We start from the raw sequence: 17,400 nt of genomic DNA, 5'->3' as shown, positions 1-17,400 counted from the left end.
GCATTCATACTTGGAGAAATAAATGTTTTTAAAACTGTTTATGGTTGTTGAATGTCTCAGAGGGCCTTAGAAATATTGAAAAAAGAAAGGTGAACAAGCCATGCATGCTCTCCTCTTCTCTAGCTCCTCTATTCTCTGTCTTTCTTGCTTTGGACTAGTACTGCTGACCTTCATAATGCATGGACTTATGGAATTTCTTGAAAATGAAGCTTTTTAAAGCAAGACTTTTATGTACAAAAATCACGCTGAACGAAGGAAAATCATGCAATACTTTTAAACTAGGATGTATTTTTATTCTTTGTATAATACTGAAAGATGCTTAAGTATTTTTGCCATGATCTCAGAGATTACATCTACATCTATTGCACGTCTGTCCGTCCTGGGAGAGGGATCCCTCCTCTGAGGTTTCTCCCATGTTCCCCTTTAAACTGTGGGTTTTGCTCTGGAAGTTTTTCCTTGTACGATGTGAGGGTCTAAGGACAGAGGGTGTCGTATTGTCAAACTGATATTCTGTACAAACTGTGAAGTCCACTGAGACAAACATTTGTGATATTGGGCTATATAAATAAACATTGATTGATGCTAAAAGAAAACTAAAAGCAGGAGTTTACAGAGGAAGAAGTAACCTCATAAAATGGCTCTGTTTGAGGTAGATGTAGGAGGAGGTGATGGAGGACAGGAGGGAATCCCTTCCTCTCCCTGTTTGAGGTCAATGATAGTTCAGGGGCTAGTCGCCCAAACTGTTGCTGCTAACATCTTTCTTTTGTATCCTGACTCAGAGATGGAGTACTCGAGTCCGAGTCCGATTTTCAGGACTCGTGACTCGACTCGACTCGACTCGGACTCGCGCACTGATTGACGCGGACTCGAACCCGTGAATTATTTGCCCACGATGATTCAGACTCGACTTGTACATTGACGCTCCGACTTGGACTCGGATTCGAGCAAGTTTTGTCTCGAGTCAGATGTACTCTGTCCTGGCGTGTGCACCTGCGAGGTGAGTTCACGTACTGGGCGTGCCCCCGCTATTCCAGTCTAAAGATGTCCAGAGACACACCCCGCATCGTGCTGTATGCTTTCACTGATTCTGCTTCGACATTGTGAAAGAGCAGCGCAAAATGCTCGTTATGTGGAAAAAAGATTGAAGAAAAGGCTCCATAACAACCAGCTAGGGCAACAAAAAAATCGGCGAAATCGAGTGTGACGATTAAAAAATAAATTAAAAACATCTAATTTTGACAATAAAAACCGACCAATAGGCGCGGTAGACCATTTGCTTGGCACTTCCGGGTATTTCTCCACTGGTTGGGCCATGTTAACAATACCGTGTAACTGTCACGTTTAAAGGGACGAAACCGTGACATATTCACGTCTCCCAGCATGGTAGATCGTCACATGTTCACGTCTTGCCGTGATACCGGGTTGAAATTGGTATGGCCTCCTCTTCGTCCACAATCTGTTTTTTCAGAGCAGGGATCTTTGCAGTTTTCAAGTACATGTTTAGCTTTGAATTAGCAAAGACCTGTGCATCATGCACACTCCCAGGCCACTTTACCACGACATCCATTAATCAGTACTTGTAATCACAGACAGCCTGTACATTAAAGGAATATTTGCCTTTCCTGTTGATGTAGCTAGTGGAGTCGTTAGATGGCTGCTTGATTTTGATCCTAAACATTGTGGCATGCGATGTGCACAATGGAACCGCTCAGTAAAAGGCAGCTTGATGTATTTTGGACCCAGGTGGATGGTGATCGCTCTGCATGTCTCCCTAATAATGATGGACAAAGCCGGGCAGGGAAACTCCGAAGGCGTTAGCAGTCTTCCGTAGCCTTCCCTCGTCGCTCAGGTAATAAAGTACTAACGCAACCCTTTTCAGTGGATCAATTGGTGCCCTCATGTTCGTTGTTTTCTTTTCGATATATGGGCGCAGTTCTTCGCTCAGGGCAACGACAGAGGCTTTGGACATGCGGAAGTTCTCCCTCCATTCATCGTCCACGACAACGCCATTGACAAAATTGTCCCACCAACTGCTAGTTCTTCCCGGTCTTACCCAAAACGTTCTCCTGGTCGCCCTTCTGGTTGTTCTCCGCGGTGGATTTAGCAACATGTAGTTCATGTTGTTCTCCATGTCCACTTGTTGCTTGTGGTTTTCGTAGAAGCACCGTAGATGTAGCACTAACATCTGTATCATGGTCAGTAGCGTCTGGAGCACAGCAGCAACCCTGTGATCCGCCATTGCTGTTGTTGTTGGCGAAACGCATCAGCAATGACACGGGGGTGAGCAGGAGAGGCGGGGCTATCGTTATTTTTTCAGGAAATTATCGTATAGAGGCGATTACACGGAGACGTTTGACCCCCCAGAGCGTTTCGTTTGCAAATCTATCCACCTTGGGACCCGTTATCGTTTGTGGGGTCCGTTTCTATCGTTTTGTTACGGCCTCGTGTAAATGAAAGAGCTATACGCAAGAGAAACTATGCGGATACAACCCGTTTCGTTCTCGTGTAAACGGGGTCTCAGAGTAACCTACAGTTACCTTAACTGCTGGAGAAGAAAGATCAGGGGGGGGGGTGGGGGGGGGGAGCTGCCTGAGAGCTGCCGTTTCATTCAGACTGTTTAAAAAAAAGAAAACGGTCTGATTTTAACATTGTCGTTACGGCACGTAACAATTGTACAACAAATTGCACAATTAACTCAATGTGTGATTGTTATAGCAGTAATATTAAAGACTAATAATACAGTAAACTATTAACACTGTACATATTATTGTTTGCCCGTGGGGAGATGACGAGGCTTCATTCAAATATAAACCTATTTTTAGTGAATTACTGAGTTTAGGCACGTTAATAACGTTTTCATGAAGTTGAATACAGTATATTCATATTTGTCAGTGCTTTCATGTCAATTCGGCGAACATAAACATAAATGATCGTGGTGAAGATGATGATTAAATTAGGATTAAAAATCGAGTGCCGGGCTGCATTACCTCCCGTCAGATGTGATATAAAAACAAACCGATTATTTTTGTAGTTGTAAATTCACGTGGATTAAACCACATGTATTAGTGCATTCATTTCAATTCGGCGAACATATGATACATTAAATGATCGTGAGGATGATGATTAAAAATTGTTTTTATGAGCCGGTCTGCATTTCCTGACGAAAAAACATAGCGATGGTTTTGTACTTACACCAACGTGGATTAAACAACATTATTTTGTTAAATAAAAACATGGTGATGTTTTGTAAATGATTACATGTCTCTTATTTAGCACAGAGTATGATCCTATCCGTGGCATATGGATCTTAACAAAGATCCGCTATAGTACCAGACATAAATGATAATAATGATATACTGATATACATAATGATATAATGATATATCATTATATATATATAATGATATACTAACTCTGATATACTGTATCAGAGTTTATTTCACATGAGCTCCAGTGTGGAACCCCACTGCACCCCCTGGTGGATCAATGATCCATTGCAGCTGGCTTCATTATAATTACATTTATTTATCAAGGGGGCGGTCTCAAGTCACGCTGGAGGTTTTCCTTTCAGCGAAGGCAGACCCCGTGCCCAATAGTATGAAGCTGCAGCGTTGGAGGCTGCACTCTCAAGACCGCACTCTCAGGACCGCACTCCCAGGACCCTAGTGGTTTTGCAACATCGCCACCTAGCGGATTGGATGACCGCAAAAGTAGACATTGTAATGCTTGTTATTAACCATCTAAAAATGCATGAAAATCGCAAAAGTAGACATTTACATGCATGAAAATATGTTTTTATTATTATTATTATGTTTATTATTGTTTATTTTATTTATTTTTTACAACAACAATTTGTTGTTAATATCAAATGTATTTTGTATGTCAGATGTAAAAAGATAGTCTTTTATATTTGTCTTATCAAATTTGACATACAACGTAAATATATATATATTGTAGTAATAATGATATCATCTATTTATAATTGTAAATGTATATTGTATGTAGACATACATTTATTATATATATTTTTTTATTGTATTACACGTTCAAAATAAATCAAATCAAATGTGTCTTTGAAGAGGTGCTAGATTACTGAAAAACAACTGTTAGTGTGTTTATGCACCAGGCTGCAAAAGATAAACATGCAATTTGACCGAGAGGCATTTCAGTGCAGAATACATTTATTGGGCACAATTTCCACACTGGATTCTTCAATCTGCTGTTGGTCTGCTGTTGACCACCTTCTCCTGGGAGATATCCATTCTGGCACTCTGTCGTGGCACTCTGAACACTGGCTGAAGGGTTCCCTCGAGCAAGCTTCTGGCCTCCAGAGTCCAGAAGGCAAACCTTTGGCCATGCCTTTGAAACAATAAGAACAAGATGTAATCTAAAGTATTGCATAGGGAAAGGCGGCATTGGTGCACAATTGATATGCATTAATAATCTCAACAGATATTGCCATCCAGAGTCTTACAGCTCTTGTTACTGATGGTCTACTGATCTGTAGATGGTTAACCTAATATAACTAACAGATGTTCTATTGACATGCTACTGAGTTTGTTGAGAGATTGTAGATAATCTACAAGTGACCCTCAAAATAAAGTGATACTGAAATTAAAACACACATATTGTTAAGGGCTTTCATACCCTTGTATTTCAAAACGCTCCATGAGAATAATAATAACTGACTAAAACACCTCATGCAATATTGCAAAACATGTCAGAATTATGAGACTGTCTGATAAACAGTAAACAGGCAGTCAGCACAGTTAAGATTATTTACAATGAATTCAAATAGTAATACAATGACTATTAAAGAAGCATTTACACTGAAGACAGAACTTAGGCTACTGCTGATTTAATGTAACGGACAGACAGATCATATTGACATGCTTTTGTCATCCTTTGAAGTTTAATTAATTATCTGACTATAATTAATGATCAGAGTTGGGAAGTTTACTTTTTTAAATGTAGTAGGTTACAGATGACTAATTACCCTGTTAAAAATGTAATAAGTAATGTAACTGACTATGTAACTATTTGTATTGATATTCTAATGTTAATTATGGTTATTTTATGTTTTTTGTGAGTCACTTTGGATAAAAGCCTCTGCTAAATAACATAACCATAACATACGGTTTCATTAAACAAATAAACAAAAAGGCTAACAGATGACATTTAGCACGTGTTGCTTGTATTGCTGTCCAATTGAATACACCAGAATAGTTGTTAACTTTAAACAAACAACATGATTCACATTACTCACACTCTTACTGTAATTAGTGATTAAATCAACAATTAATGTAGGACACCTAGTTGGGCTTGCCAAAATCACGCTACAGTTTCATTAAACAAATAATCAAATATGCTAACGAAACTAATGCTTTTGCTAATAATGCTTTTACCGAAAGCTATAGCTAACGAATAATTGTTTTTAGTGCCTTTAATACTGTTAGAAGCTATCATAAGCTAACAGATGTTTGTTTGTATTGCCTTAAGACTATCATAGTTAATGTTAGCTAATCACAATTCATTTCAAGACACCGGAATTGTTATTAATGGCAGTGTCACGAAAAACTAGGGTCCTGTGAGTGCGGTCCTGTGAGTGCAGTCTCCGACGCTGCAGCTTCATGCTACTCCCCGTGCCGGCCACGTTCGTTTCAAACTGTCCGAAATGAGGTGCTACATCTGTATATCGATGATAAAGTTTGCTTTCATTTCATAATAGTCACATTTTGTTTCAACAACACTAACTAACTTTTCCACATTGGCTCAGTCAAAGAAAAATTTGAATAATTAGAATTACTATGATAATAATAATGATAATATGAACAATAATAATAATTCATATTATAATAATAATGAATTTATAAGGGACACAAATAGAAGGTCCATCATTTTGGAAGTCTGATGTAAAATAATATAATTGATATCACCCCCTACATATGGATTATTCCTCTTCTATAAGACCTAAAGAAAAGGTGTGAGGAGACGCTGCCCCCCCCCCCTGGGGGCCCTCCAGGCCCTGCAGAGCTGCAGGAGACCATTCTGTGGAGATTAAGAGAGCGCTGATAAGAGCATCCTCTCCTCCTCTCTCTCTCCTCCTCTTTCTCTCCCCCCTCTGCTCCTCTCCTCCTCTGTCTCCCCCCTCTCCTCTCTCTCCCCCCCCTTCTCCTCCTCTGTCTCCCCCCTCTCCTCCTCTGTCTCTCCCCCCTCTTCTTTCTCTATCCCGCCTCTCTTCCTATCTCTCTCCCCCTCTTTCTCCCCCTATAGTCTGTCCTACCTCGCAGCCTGCCCTGCAATCTGGAACATTCTGGTTTAGAAATACTGCAACACTTCTTTTGTTATACTAAGCCCTTTTTTGTTCCCCCTCTACCTTATTTATTTTCTTGTTCTCCCCAAATAACAGCAGTGGTGGGATGAGCGAGCGACAGAAGGAGAAGAAGTGTTTGTGAGGGAGAGAGAGAGGGAGGGGATACAGTATATAGAGAGAAGGAGCCTCAGCAGTGTCAGAGTGAGAAGAGAGAAGAGAGGATGGCACAGAAAGTTTATAAGGCATAGTTTAGGAGGAAACGCGTGAGAGAAGCTGGGGAATCTGCGGTGGCCAGCTGCAAGAGGGGAGATAGCGCAGAAAGGCTTTTAATTCTCAATCCCCACAGAGCCTTTGAAAATTACCAATCTTCTTATCACAGACGCAGGGCTGCTTATGCAAATTGTTGTGGAGTGGAACGTTTAAACGGAAAATTACTCGACAGCATTTTTTTTTCTCCCCCTCTCCCTCTCTCCTCTCTCTTCCACACAGAAAGCCTGTTTTGAGTCTCAGATAAGAAGATGAATTGCTCTCTCTGTGCTTTGAAGCGCGTCAGGATTTAAAGACTCCAGCCTCGGCTCTGGTCTAACGTCGCTGCTCCCGCTGCCTTTGTAGCAGAAAACAGGCTGGAAAAAACCGGGGGGAAAGCATTTCAAAACAACATATTATTCTGTGCTCCAACACAGCGTCACCGCCCGAGGAGACAAGGAAATATAAATATTCCCTAACCCCTACTCTTTGCTATTTACTTTAATATGTTTGCTTAACAGTCAACACTTTTTCCCTTTTTTTTCATTCATGGCAAGTAGTTGACATGAAAGAATAAAGCTCATGTGTGGAAGAAATGTTTGAAGCATTTGATGTCTTAGTTTTACCACAAGCAGTGTTGGAAATGAAACAGAAAAACATACAAGAGCTATAAGCACTGATAATAACGTATTGAAATATAAGTGACTTCTATGGTTTTTAATGTTTGTGAGTTTCATGTTCTGGGATCAGTAGTTTTTTGCTTTGTTTCTTTTCTGTTACTGAACATTTGTTTAAGTGAGATCCAAACAAAGTTAAATAAAAAAGAAATTATAAAACAATCAATAATAGTCTTTCAAATTAAGAATGAGTCTATAACATCAAGCATCCATTGCATTTAAAAAATAAATACAATTCAGTACAATGTACAACTAGTAAAGTAAAATCCTGAGGGGAACATGTTCTCAGCTTTACTGCACTAAATACAAAATGTTGTCAATAAAAACCAAAACAATACAAAACGCAATTTAAATAATTTACTGCTTATAACATTTATAGAACAATTGAAGTACAATGTTCAAAGTACATTTGAATTCATGTGTCCCTTTTGGACACCTTTATGGTCCAACAGTAAATAGTCCCCCTGATAAAACTTCTAATAATGTTTAACACATGCACAATATCCTGATAAACCTAATTACATGCCACTATATATGAATACAAAAGCCGAAAACATGTGTCAATGTGCACTTCCTGGTTCCCTGGTGTAGAAGTCAGCGTGTTTTTGAATGAGTTTTGGGTTAACACAAGCCGAAGAGATTGTCAAATGTGTCAGTAAATAGCTCACTGGTGACCGTCTGAAGCTCTTACGTCAGGGGTGGGGAAACTTTTTCCTCTCAAGGGCCATTTCAATGTTTACAACATCCTCCGAGGGCCGTACAAATGATTGAACTCAACCTCTGCTTAAAAAAACAAAAATCACAGCCCATTAATTTCGCCTTTCTTTCATGCTGTGCAAAGAAAAATCAACCTCTTAATCCAGATATCTCACCATGACTCGCGCATGCATGCATGTGCACGGTTGTGGCATGACCACCAAAACAGAAAGATATGGACACAAGATGTGTGCAAATGTAGTATCCTATCCCTGTGGACATGATTTAAGTGGGGGATGGACCTAAGCTCCTCTAGGGGGGTCCGGGGGCATGAACCCCCGGGAAGATTTTTTTTTTAAATGTTGAAGTTAAAAGCATCAATCTGGTGCACTTTGAGAGCAACATTAGGAGCTCTATGGATACATCTCTCAACATCCATATGAAACAGAACTGTAAGCAGATTTATTTTTCTTTATGGATATTTTACAAATCACTCCCCTTTCAAACTGTATTCTTGTTTATTAATAACAACTTTTTTTTACTGTCATATAGTATTTTATACCTGTTTACTTTATTCTCTTGTGTTTTTATAACTATAATGATCATATAAAGATGTGCCTTTACCTCACTAGTTGTAGAAAAAGCTTCTTATATTCGTTAGCATAGCTAGCTAACCAGATGCTAATAACAACAAAGTTATTGAGTGTATGATCAGTATGACAGATGAACAGATCACCACTGGGCTTTCAACTAAAGACACAGCCACGCAAAAACTGCGGCATGTGTACGGCTCCTTATGGGTACTGCAATGTTTGTGCCTGAGCGGCGTTCCTGTGCTCTCCGGCAGAACTACACCCCTGTCAGACGAGACATATACCACGTGATGACACGTTAGGCTCGTGTTGTGTTCAAGGACCCTGACCTTGGCCAGGAAAAACAGGCACTCGCTTGTTTAATTCTTTTGCGGTCTAGATTTCTTTGCGTGTGTTTATAAATTACCTCGAGGGCCGTATCAAATGGTCTCACGGACCGTATACGGCCCGGAGGCCGGAGGTTCCCCACCCCTGTCTTACGTGTATTATAAACAGCATTTCCGAACAAATGGTTAATTACCTACCAAACATCGTTAGGCAGAACTTTAGCCGCCTTTAGCTTAGCGGTACTGATGTCATGCAACCTTCAAAGCATACGTTAGCTTCTGGTGATTGCATTTGTGACCTGCTCCATCGAAATCAGTCGCATTGACCCGAAGACACATTTTGAGTTGTATACACGGTTGGAAAGAGGAGATTCCTAGCTTTCTAATTATATCACTATTGTTTTTGTACTCCAAATATTAAGCAAAATATGTCACATTATATAATGACTGTCACCGAGTCATCATTTTGAGAAAAAGGCCTTCAAAGTTTCCTCTTCTCTGGAATCCATCGATCTGATTGATTATTAGCGGATCAAATGATCAAAATACTACGGAGGGAAGATATTTTCGTTTGGATTACTGCTCTGGGGGAAGCAGATGAAAACAAACTGTAACGGACCCTGCCGTGTTATCTATGATTACTATAAGCCTTACATTCATAATTTCAGCCGGAGGGAGGGGGAGCTGCGCTGCGGAAGAGCAGAGTGGCGAGTGAGAGCTGTCATCTTTCCTTTACAAGCTTCAAAAATGTATTTATCGTGTGATTTTGGAAATAAAAGTTTTATATTCTGAAAGCCAAGACTTTGTTTATTTAAAATCAAAACAAAACACCCGAACCCCGAAAAACTATTTTTTTACGCAAATCCACGTTTATTTTGAAATGAGCCATTGCGACTTCCGACTGATTTCGATAGAGCGGGTCACATTTACTATTATGGAAATGGTGTTAGTTTGTGAAGATTATCCTGCTAAACAAAACGTGTAAATATCTAAGCGTTTGTTTTCCTAAGAACTCATTTTCTGCAATATTCCCATCACATTTTGTCCAGGCAGCCCTTGCAACACTATCTTCGGCCTACAGAATGACATCAGTCATCGGAGGATTATGTAATTAACAGTTCTCAGTTATATTAGCTAAAAGCACTTAAGCCTGAAACCCATCCTGAGCATTATCTCACAATTGTGTGTAGTTTTAAAAGTCCACTGGCTCTTTGAATAGTTGGCTCATGAGCGTTTTTACCCACTCGGAGAGGATGGAAGGCTTCGATGAGGTGTCAAAGCTGCAAATGTCACAATTTAGTTGCAGCAATTCTTTATCTTGTTTTTCAATTTTTACTTTTGAAGTTTAAGCAATGATAGGAACATAAACAAGCATAATACATAAGTGATGCCCTAACATGGGCTGAACAGAAACATTCAGGTGAGTAAAATCATTATTTGTGGGTGATTTACATCTGCCATCTTTTGCTTCCCCCCTCCTCTCAGAGTAAAGGTGCATCACAGAGATAGGAATAATGTGCAGCAGAGCATCAGGGATGACCCCCCCCCCCCCCCCCCGGACACTCATCCACTGCAGTCCTGCATTTGATCTGTGTTTGTCAGCGTGACCTTGAATCTGCTAGTTCCTCCTAATTGGGTCCGGTTGAAATGGAACATTTTAGTTCTTCAGTGTTCAATTTCAAGAAGAGTCATCTTTGTCATATTTTGTTGATGCACATTGTTAGTGAATATAAACTGCTGCTTGGTTGCATTGATTAGTTAACAACAACCGAAAGTGCAGTTTGGGTGTAGTGCTTGGTGGTTATTAAACTGGTACTTGACATTTGCAAGGCATCTAATGCAGACTGGAGGCTTAGGAGCTGAATATTTTTAGCTCTCATGAACTGACAAATCACTGCCGTCCTTGTTAAACTGCACTGAAAACCTGAAACGTAGACTTTAATTAAATGTATTATTTAAACAGATTTCACATAACTGTATTAGGTTAGTTGAAATAAATGATATAAAACATTAACTTAATATTATTGCTTTTAACTAACTGAATACAGTTATGTGAAATGTGATGACATAATTAATTTAATTGTAAAAGTTTCAGTTTTTTCAGTGTACCATCAGAGAGTGTATGAGTATTTAACAGGAACCCTGCAAAAATTGAAAGCACAATCATTGTTTTCTTTTGGATGACCTGGCAGCGGTGTGCAGTGACCAATAGGGGAGGGTCTCATGTTTAAACCCCGCCTCTCTCCCCACAGAGGCAGCTGAGGAAGAGGAAGTGCTACCTCCTGGTGGCCGGAGCCATCGCCCTCACCATCCTCATCATCATCATAGCTGTTTCAGTAAGGAAATGAGAGCGGCCACTGTGGTAAGAACTCCTACAATGCAACACTACAACCTTTCCCATATTTATATTGCAGGTTGGACAAATATAGTACAGTGCTAATGTGGGCCTTTTTATAACGTTGGTATATCAGCCAAGTGATGTGAGGACACTTTGGCTCCTCATTTACTGTAAATTAGATTATACTTGTGAGTATCACTGAGACAATAGTGAAAAATGTCCTAGAGCTCAATGTGATGTCTGTGAAACTGATGATATTTAGCATTTTGATTTATAATTAACATTATAATAAGCTGTTTCTTTTGTTGTGATTGTTAATGATTTGATGCAGTTGATGCCAAGAAATACATTATGGATATGAGTTTGATATTTATGACATGATTACTGTATTTGAAACATATTTTAAGATTAGAATGGTTTGCAGTTGCTTTTTTCTAATTTAAATTATTTTAGGTGCTTGTTGAAAGCTAAACTTCAGAAGATTTGCTTAAGGGTTAGAATCTGTTAGTGGATTAGACCAATGCAAAACAGATATACTGTAAAATAACTGAAAACACTTTATTTTATGAACTAGTGCATGTCACTTTCAAAATATGAAACACGTTAAAAGTCAATAAGATCCCAAAAAAAAAATTCTCCTCACCAAATTACTGTTTACTGCACTATTTGGTGTATCTGTTCTTTTGGCACTTCCACCTTGGGCTTGATTGAAAATGTTTTGCATTAGTTGTTTAAGAATATAGAGGTGTGTACAAAATGTGTGAACACACTCATGTATTTATATATTTGAAAGTACATTACTTGTTAGCAAACCTTTTAAGCGTTTTTTATGACAGATATATGTATTCAAACTTTAGTTTTGATTCAAAACTCTACTCTAAAATAACCTCCCATGGCCATAGTGAGGGTCCTCCTGAACATTATTTCATTTAAAAATGTAGCTAACCCTCGGAAATAAAATATTGCTTTATATAATTCAAGAGAGTTTCCAAATGAAGGAAATGTCACTGTGTTGCAGTATGGTTTGTGCTATGTTCTTTTGTACACTTAAGATCAGGGGGAGTATTGGGAGCAACATTTGCTTGATTAACCGGTACTTCAGCTATATTCTTTAGCTATATTTAATTTAGTCATTTGGGTGGCTAACTGGAAAGTTTTAATTTATAGTGATATTACAGATCGTACAGCAATGTTTCCAATAATCATTAATTGCCTCTTATTTACGTATATTATACGATGCAGGTGGTGAAAACTAAAGCTGCGGTTTGAAATGTGTTTTGCTTCTCAGCCAAAGACACATGTTTTATTTCTCGCTCTGAATAAGACCCAGTCAGAGGCTGTCAGAGGACACTATAGGACTAACTTTCATCCCATTAATAATCGCAGGAGGAGCTATTTTGACTTTTTGTTTTCTCTTTCTTGACACTCAATACAAGAGGTTTCTTTTTGAAAGGTATTGATTGTCATCTATTTTCCTCTGTGGGGAGGTAAATGGAAATCCTGTGGAACAAGGCATTCTATTCGTAAACCAGCAGGCTGAATCGATGCTCCCATGGCGAGGGGCCATGTTGAGGCTCAGTGTTTGAAGCTCCACTCTCAAGTGGCTAGACAGCAGCAGACAGCAGCAGTTAACACAGCAGACAGTCTCAGGCCAGAGAGGAGAAACATTGTGAAGTCTACTGTTGACACATGCTCACAGAACGCTCTATTGATCTTCACCTGCGCTGTCACAAAGCAGAGCCACAGCCCATGTGCTTTTTTTGATTTAGTGAATTCATAGCTCACCATAAATACATTGGTTTTAAATGAGCACTAACTTAATAATAATAATACATGCTGTATAGCGCTTTTTCTAATGGGGGGGGGGGGGGGATAAGTGAGTTTTGAGATAGTTTTGAAGGATTCAAGAGTGTTCGGCCTTTCGGATGTGACTGGGGAAAGAGTTCCAGAGGGGGTGGGGGGGGGGATTAATACTTAGAATAAATAACATAGCAGAGTAACAACACGTTTCATGTAAAATACAAAAAATAACATATAGTTAGAAAATAAAACCGATGCATATTTATAGCACATAGGAAGGATTTCCAATCAGTCTGCAAAAGAGCCCATGCTTGATTTTCATAAATCTCAATGAGGTTCCTGTTTATGGAAACAACAGGTGTAAAACAAAAACGCGCTGTCGGATATAAAGGTATTGTGTACTGTACTGTGTACATTTGTATCTTGTTTACAATGTACTGTAGTACCAAGTTTTATTAAATATGCCAACGTTTGTGAGGTAGGATGACTTACCACCCTGTGTGTGTGTGTGTGTGTGTGTGTGTGTGTGTGTGTGTGTGTGTGTGTGTGTGTGTGTGTGTGTGTGTGAATCTTCCAGGCATTGTGTATGCTTTCAAATATTTATGTTGCTAAGTCACTTCATGTAGGCATTTTCTACTCTTCCCTGCCCCTTTGTATCATTTATTGTGTCTCTTTAAATGTGCATAGATTAATTGTTTCCTCCACCAAGGAGTTTTCGGCTAGGTTTGTTTATGTATTTGTCAGTCTGTGTCAGCAGGATAACAGCAAATTATAAGACCAATTTTCATGAAACCAACTGGAAGAGAATAGCTTGGGCCAAGGGAGAACCCATTACATTTTGGAGCCAAACAGAATTACAGGGCAGATAACAAACTATTTTTCCCTTTTGTTAACATTGCAAGATAGAGACATAGAGTGTCCATAAGAGTGAGTAGTTTTCACTTTGCTGCAGGTGGGAGGTCTTTGGATTTAGCTATTCAAATCAAGAAACACTGAATGAAGTGATAAAGTTGAAAAAAATATTATTGCTGCTGTCACAGTCCTGCAGTGTCTCAAGTTGCGTTTTGTTCTTACTGTACATGTGCTGTTTGGAGAACATCCGTCCCAATGCTAAGTATGGCAAACCGCACCATAAGTCCAGAGAAGGTGCACTCATAACAGTGTTTAATAAACTAAGGATGCTAAAAAGTTACTTTTAAATTAGTTAAACTAAGATGGTGATGCCATGGTTGATTTTTAATATGAATACAGACTTACAGAGCTGCTAGCATGGCTGCAGACTCACAGTCACTTCACGTGTTGACAGTGATGGCTCAACAATAGAGGTAATTACACTGTAGTACATGTTTACACACAAGAGATAACTGGTCACATTATTTTTCACCAATAATTCAAACAATTGAATTAAAATGTCTGATAATTGCAACACGTGTGTTCCAGAATAGACATGCAGACAGAGTGCATACATAAGTGTGTGAAATAGCTATGAAAAAAATGAGAAGAGAGAGATAAGTAAGAGAGGCAGAAAGGAGAATAGCAAGTGTCATACATCTTTTTAATGAGCATGACGATGACAGAAATAACTGCTGAGCTGCTTCTGCTCTCAAATCAATAGGCTGGCTCTTTATGGCACTCTAAATAATGCACTAACTGCTTCCTGACACTTATTCCTTCCCTTATACAAATGATGTGACAGCACTGCCCTCACATCTAGTTTACAAAGTCATTTGGAGTGAGAGGGCTTTATATGCCAGCACCATGTGCTTAAATTACACTCAGTCACAGCACAGAAAAAAAGGACATTTCTACTGTTAGGGTTAATATAATTATAATATTTTATGATTTAAATAGTGCTACTTTCATTCACCATTTGATAGTTACAAGGTAGAAATGTAATTCACCCTGAGCAATCCCAGATATTGAAGCCATGACCAAGGGAGAGGGGAGGTATTAAAATAACTGGTCTGAAAGATTATTCAGTCTATCAAAATATAATTTTACTGAGAAGACATTTCAGTAGATTTCTGGTTAATTTGAACTCTGACTTAGAATATGAGGAGAATCTTTAAATCTTTTAAACTATGCAACTTTTTACTTAGAACTGCAACTGCTCTGTTGCTTTCAAATGAGATTCTGTTGAAGCGTATACCAAGACCCTAACAAGCTCCATGTCTTGAGTTTCATTTTGAAGTTTACTCAATCCGTGTCATTTCTTTCTTTACTTCACAGTCTTGTTTGTTTTCCCACCTGTTTAATTTTCTCATTACGTTATGTAAATTGATCAAATCAAGTCAACATTCTACAATGTTTACTTGTTTTCAACATATCTGAATTGTGATTTGCACAGTAGTAGATGTGTGGGCCTAACAAGTAATTAAAATAGCATAAAGCTGTATTTATTGGAAACATTTTCATACAATTATACTAGTTGGTGCGAGCAATCATTTGAAGTCACTTAAAAAAAACGTGTTAAATTCCAACCTTGGTAATAATGAATATAGTTTTCACTGTTTTCCACATTTATAAAGCCTGCATAAAAAAAAAAAACATAAGAGCACACAAGGTGAAGTCTACAGATGTGCTGAAAGTATTCCCCCCACCACAGCACATCAATCACATCCTCTGGCGCTCTTTAATCACATCACCCAGTGTTAGTGCAGTCAGAATATCTTGGTGTCTTTTCCAAGTCCTGATGAATTCTCCTTCACGCCTTTCCTTAACCCCATGCCGTTTTTTCAGTCTTTTATTCAGTAAAACTTTAGACCCTTTGTGTGGGTTCCAACAGAAGATAGAGATATCAAATGGAGTTACAGTTATGGTACTCTCCACTGACTGAATATTTGACTATATTGACATGTATCATCTCAAAGGCACTGATACTGTGAGAGTCGTACTGCACATCACTTCGTACTGCACATCACTTCCTTCCATCCAGCACCAATATGATTTCAATATATTGATTTTTCCAAAACTTTGTAATGATATATCTATCAGTCTCAAAGCTAGACAAAGAAACAGAGGAACAATCAACCTGTTTTACTATGACATGGGAAGTTTGCCTTGTACGGCAGAGCTAAAGCTGAAGAACATTAATGAGCATTTTCTAGAACCAATACATGGAAATATTTAAGCAACATGCAATAGACAGCAGATTTATTTGATGCTTTCTCTTAATTTGGAGTAATACAAAATACAAATAAAATGAGATTAGTGTCTCGGCTGGAATAACCCTAACCCTTGTGTTTTATCAGTAAACTACATAGAAGTCACACAAAGTGCATGATCAGCAAGACTAAACTCTTCAGCACTGTGGTCACCAGAGGTTTCAATATTTATATATTTGAGCAACCCACTGACAATTGAGTGATTGGACAGACTTTTGAGTTATCTAGTGCTCTCCATCTCATAGATCTTCTTCTGGTATAGCAGACCCTGAGGAGGAATCAGCAAGTCTCCAGAGTGCATGGGTGAAGAGGTAGAGCACAAAAGAATGTGCTATGAGTTAGCGCCTTTAAAAACTCTGTTTGCTTTGCTTTCTCATTTTGCTCCGCCGTGGAGGTGGATAACATTGTGAATACGATGTGCTACACATCGCTGACAGGCCGGGGGAATAAACTGCTCTCTTCTGGGGTGGAATCACAACAGCCTGTTGTCACTCTTGAGCAGCTATGAGAGTCAGTGCTGAGATTACCATTGTAATACACACTGTGGATCAGGAACACAATGTGGGCAGTGGTAGACAAGATATCGTTTCTCACAAAGGATATCGAAGGATTGGGTTTTGCTGTCATGAAAGTGCATTGTGTGTGTGTGTGTGTGTTTTGAACAAACTGTCAGAAATGTAACTTTTTCCTGTTTTCCTACTGAATTTTAAACACGGATATAAGCCACATTTTAAGCACATTTTTCCTGCTGATAAATATTAAAGAATTAATGCAGTGGATACGTGTTATATTTAGACTCCAAAGCTGCTTTCCGTACTATGAAACACAGCACACACGCTCGCACTGAAAGAGGCTTATTCAAATGATGTAAAAAGCTAAGTTGACAACACAGAGCAGGAATTCAGGAGTGCTGCCACGCTGCAAAGATAAAAAATAAATATTGAAAGAGAAGCTGATATTTGGGAAATGCAAAGGTAAGTGCTGGGGAATCATTTCAAACACAGATGTAAAACAATCATCATCTTTACTTGTATAGCTTAAACAAGCATGATATGCTCGATGATATGATTTTGATGGATACTCAACAAGCTGGAGCTGGACAAATATTTCTATAAATTAAACCAATATGAGGGATTTTGCCATGCATGCTGCAGACTGAATGTGCATCCCTCTGAAACAGAGATCTGAGCAGTGGAGGGGAACTTGTGAGTTGCTGCCACAGTTTGTGGAGTTCTTTGGGCCTACTA

General features: G+C 38.9%; 1 protein-coding gene across 1 annotated transcript in view; it reads left to right on the top strand.

The window, feature by feature from the left end:
* tsnare1 (T-SNARE Domain Containing 1) overlaps positions 1-17,400 on the top strand; it is a 269,991-nt gene that overhangs the window by 219,734 nt on the left and 32,857 nt on the right. The window contains exon 11 of the mRNA XM_034115670.1: positions 11,104-11,213. Within this exon, the coding sequence (XP_033971561.1) occupies positions 11,104-11,199 (96 nt within the window). The 3' untranslated portion in view covers positions 11,200-11,213. The remainder of the gene's footprint in view (positions 1-11,103; positions 11,214-17,400) is intronic.

Source organism: Trematomus bernacchii, unplaced genomic scaffold (genome assembly GCF_902827165.1).
Source record: "Trematomus bernacchii unplaced genomic scaffold, fTreBer1.1, whole genome shotgun sequence".
In the NCBI taxonomy this organism is placed as follows: domain Eukaryota; kingdom Metazoa; phylum Chordata; class Actinopteri; order Perciformes; family Nototheniidae; genus Trematomus; species Trematomus bernacchii.
Note: the sequence above shows the minus strand (reverse complement) of the source record. Positions and strands in the feature narration are given on the sequence as shown.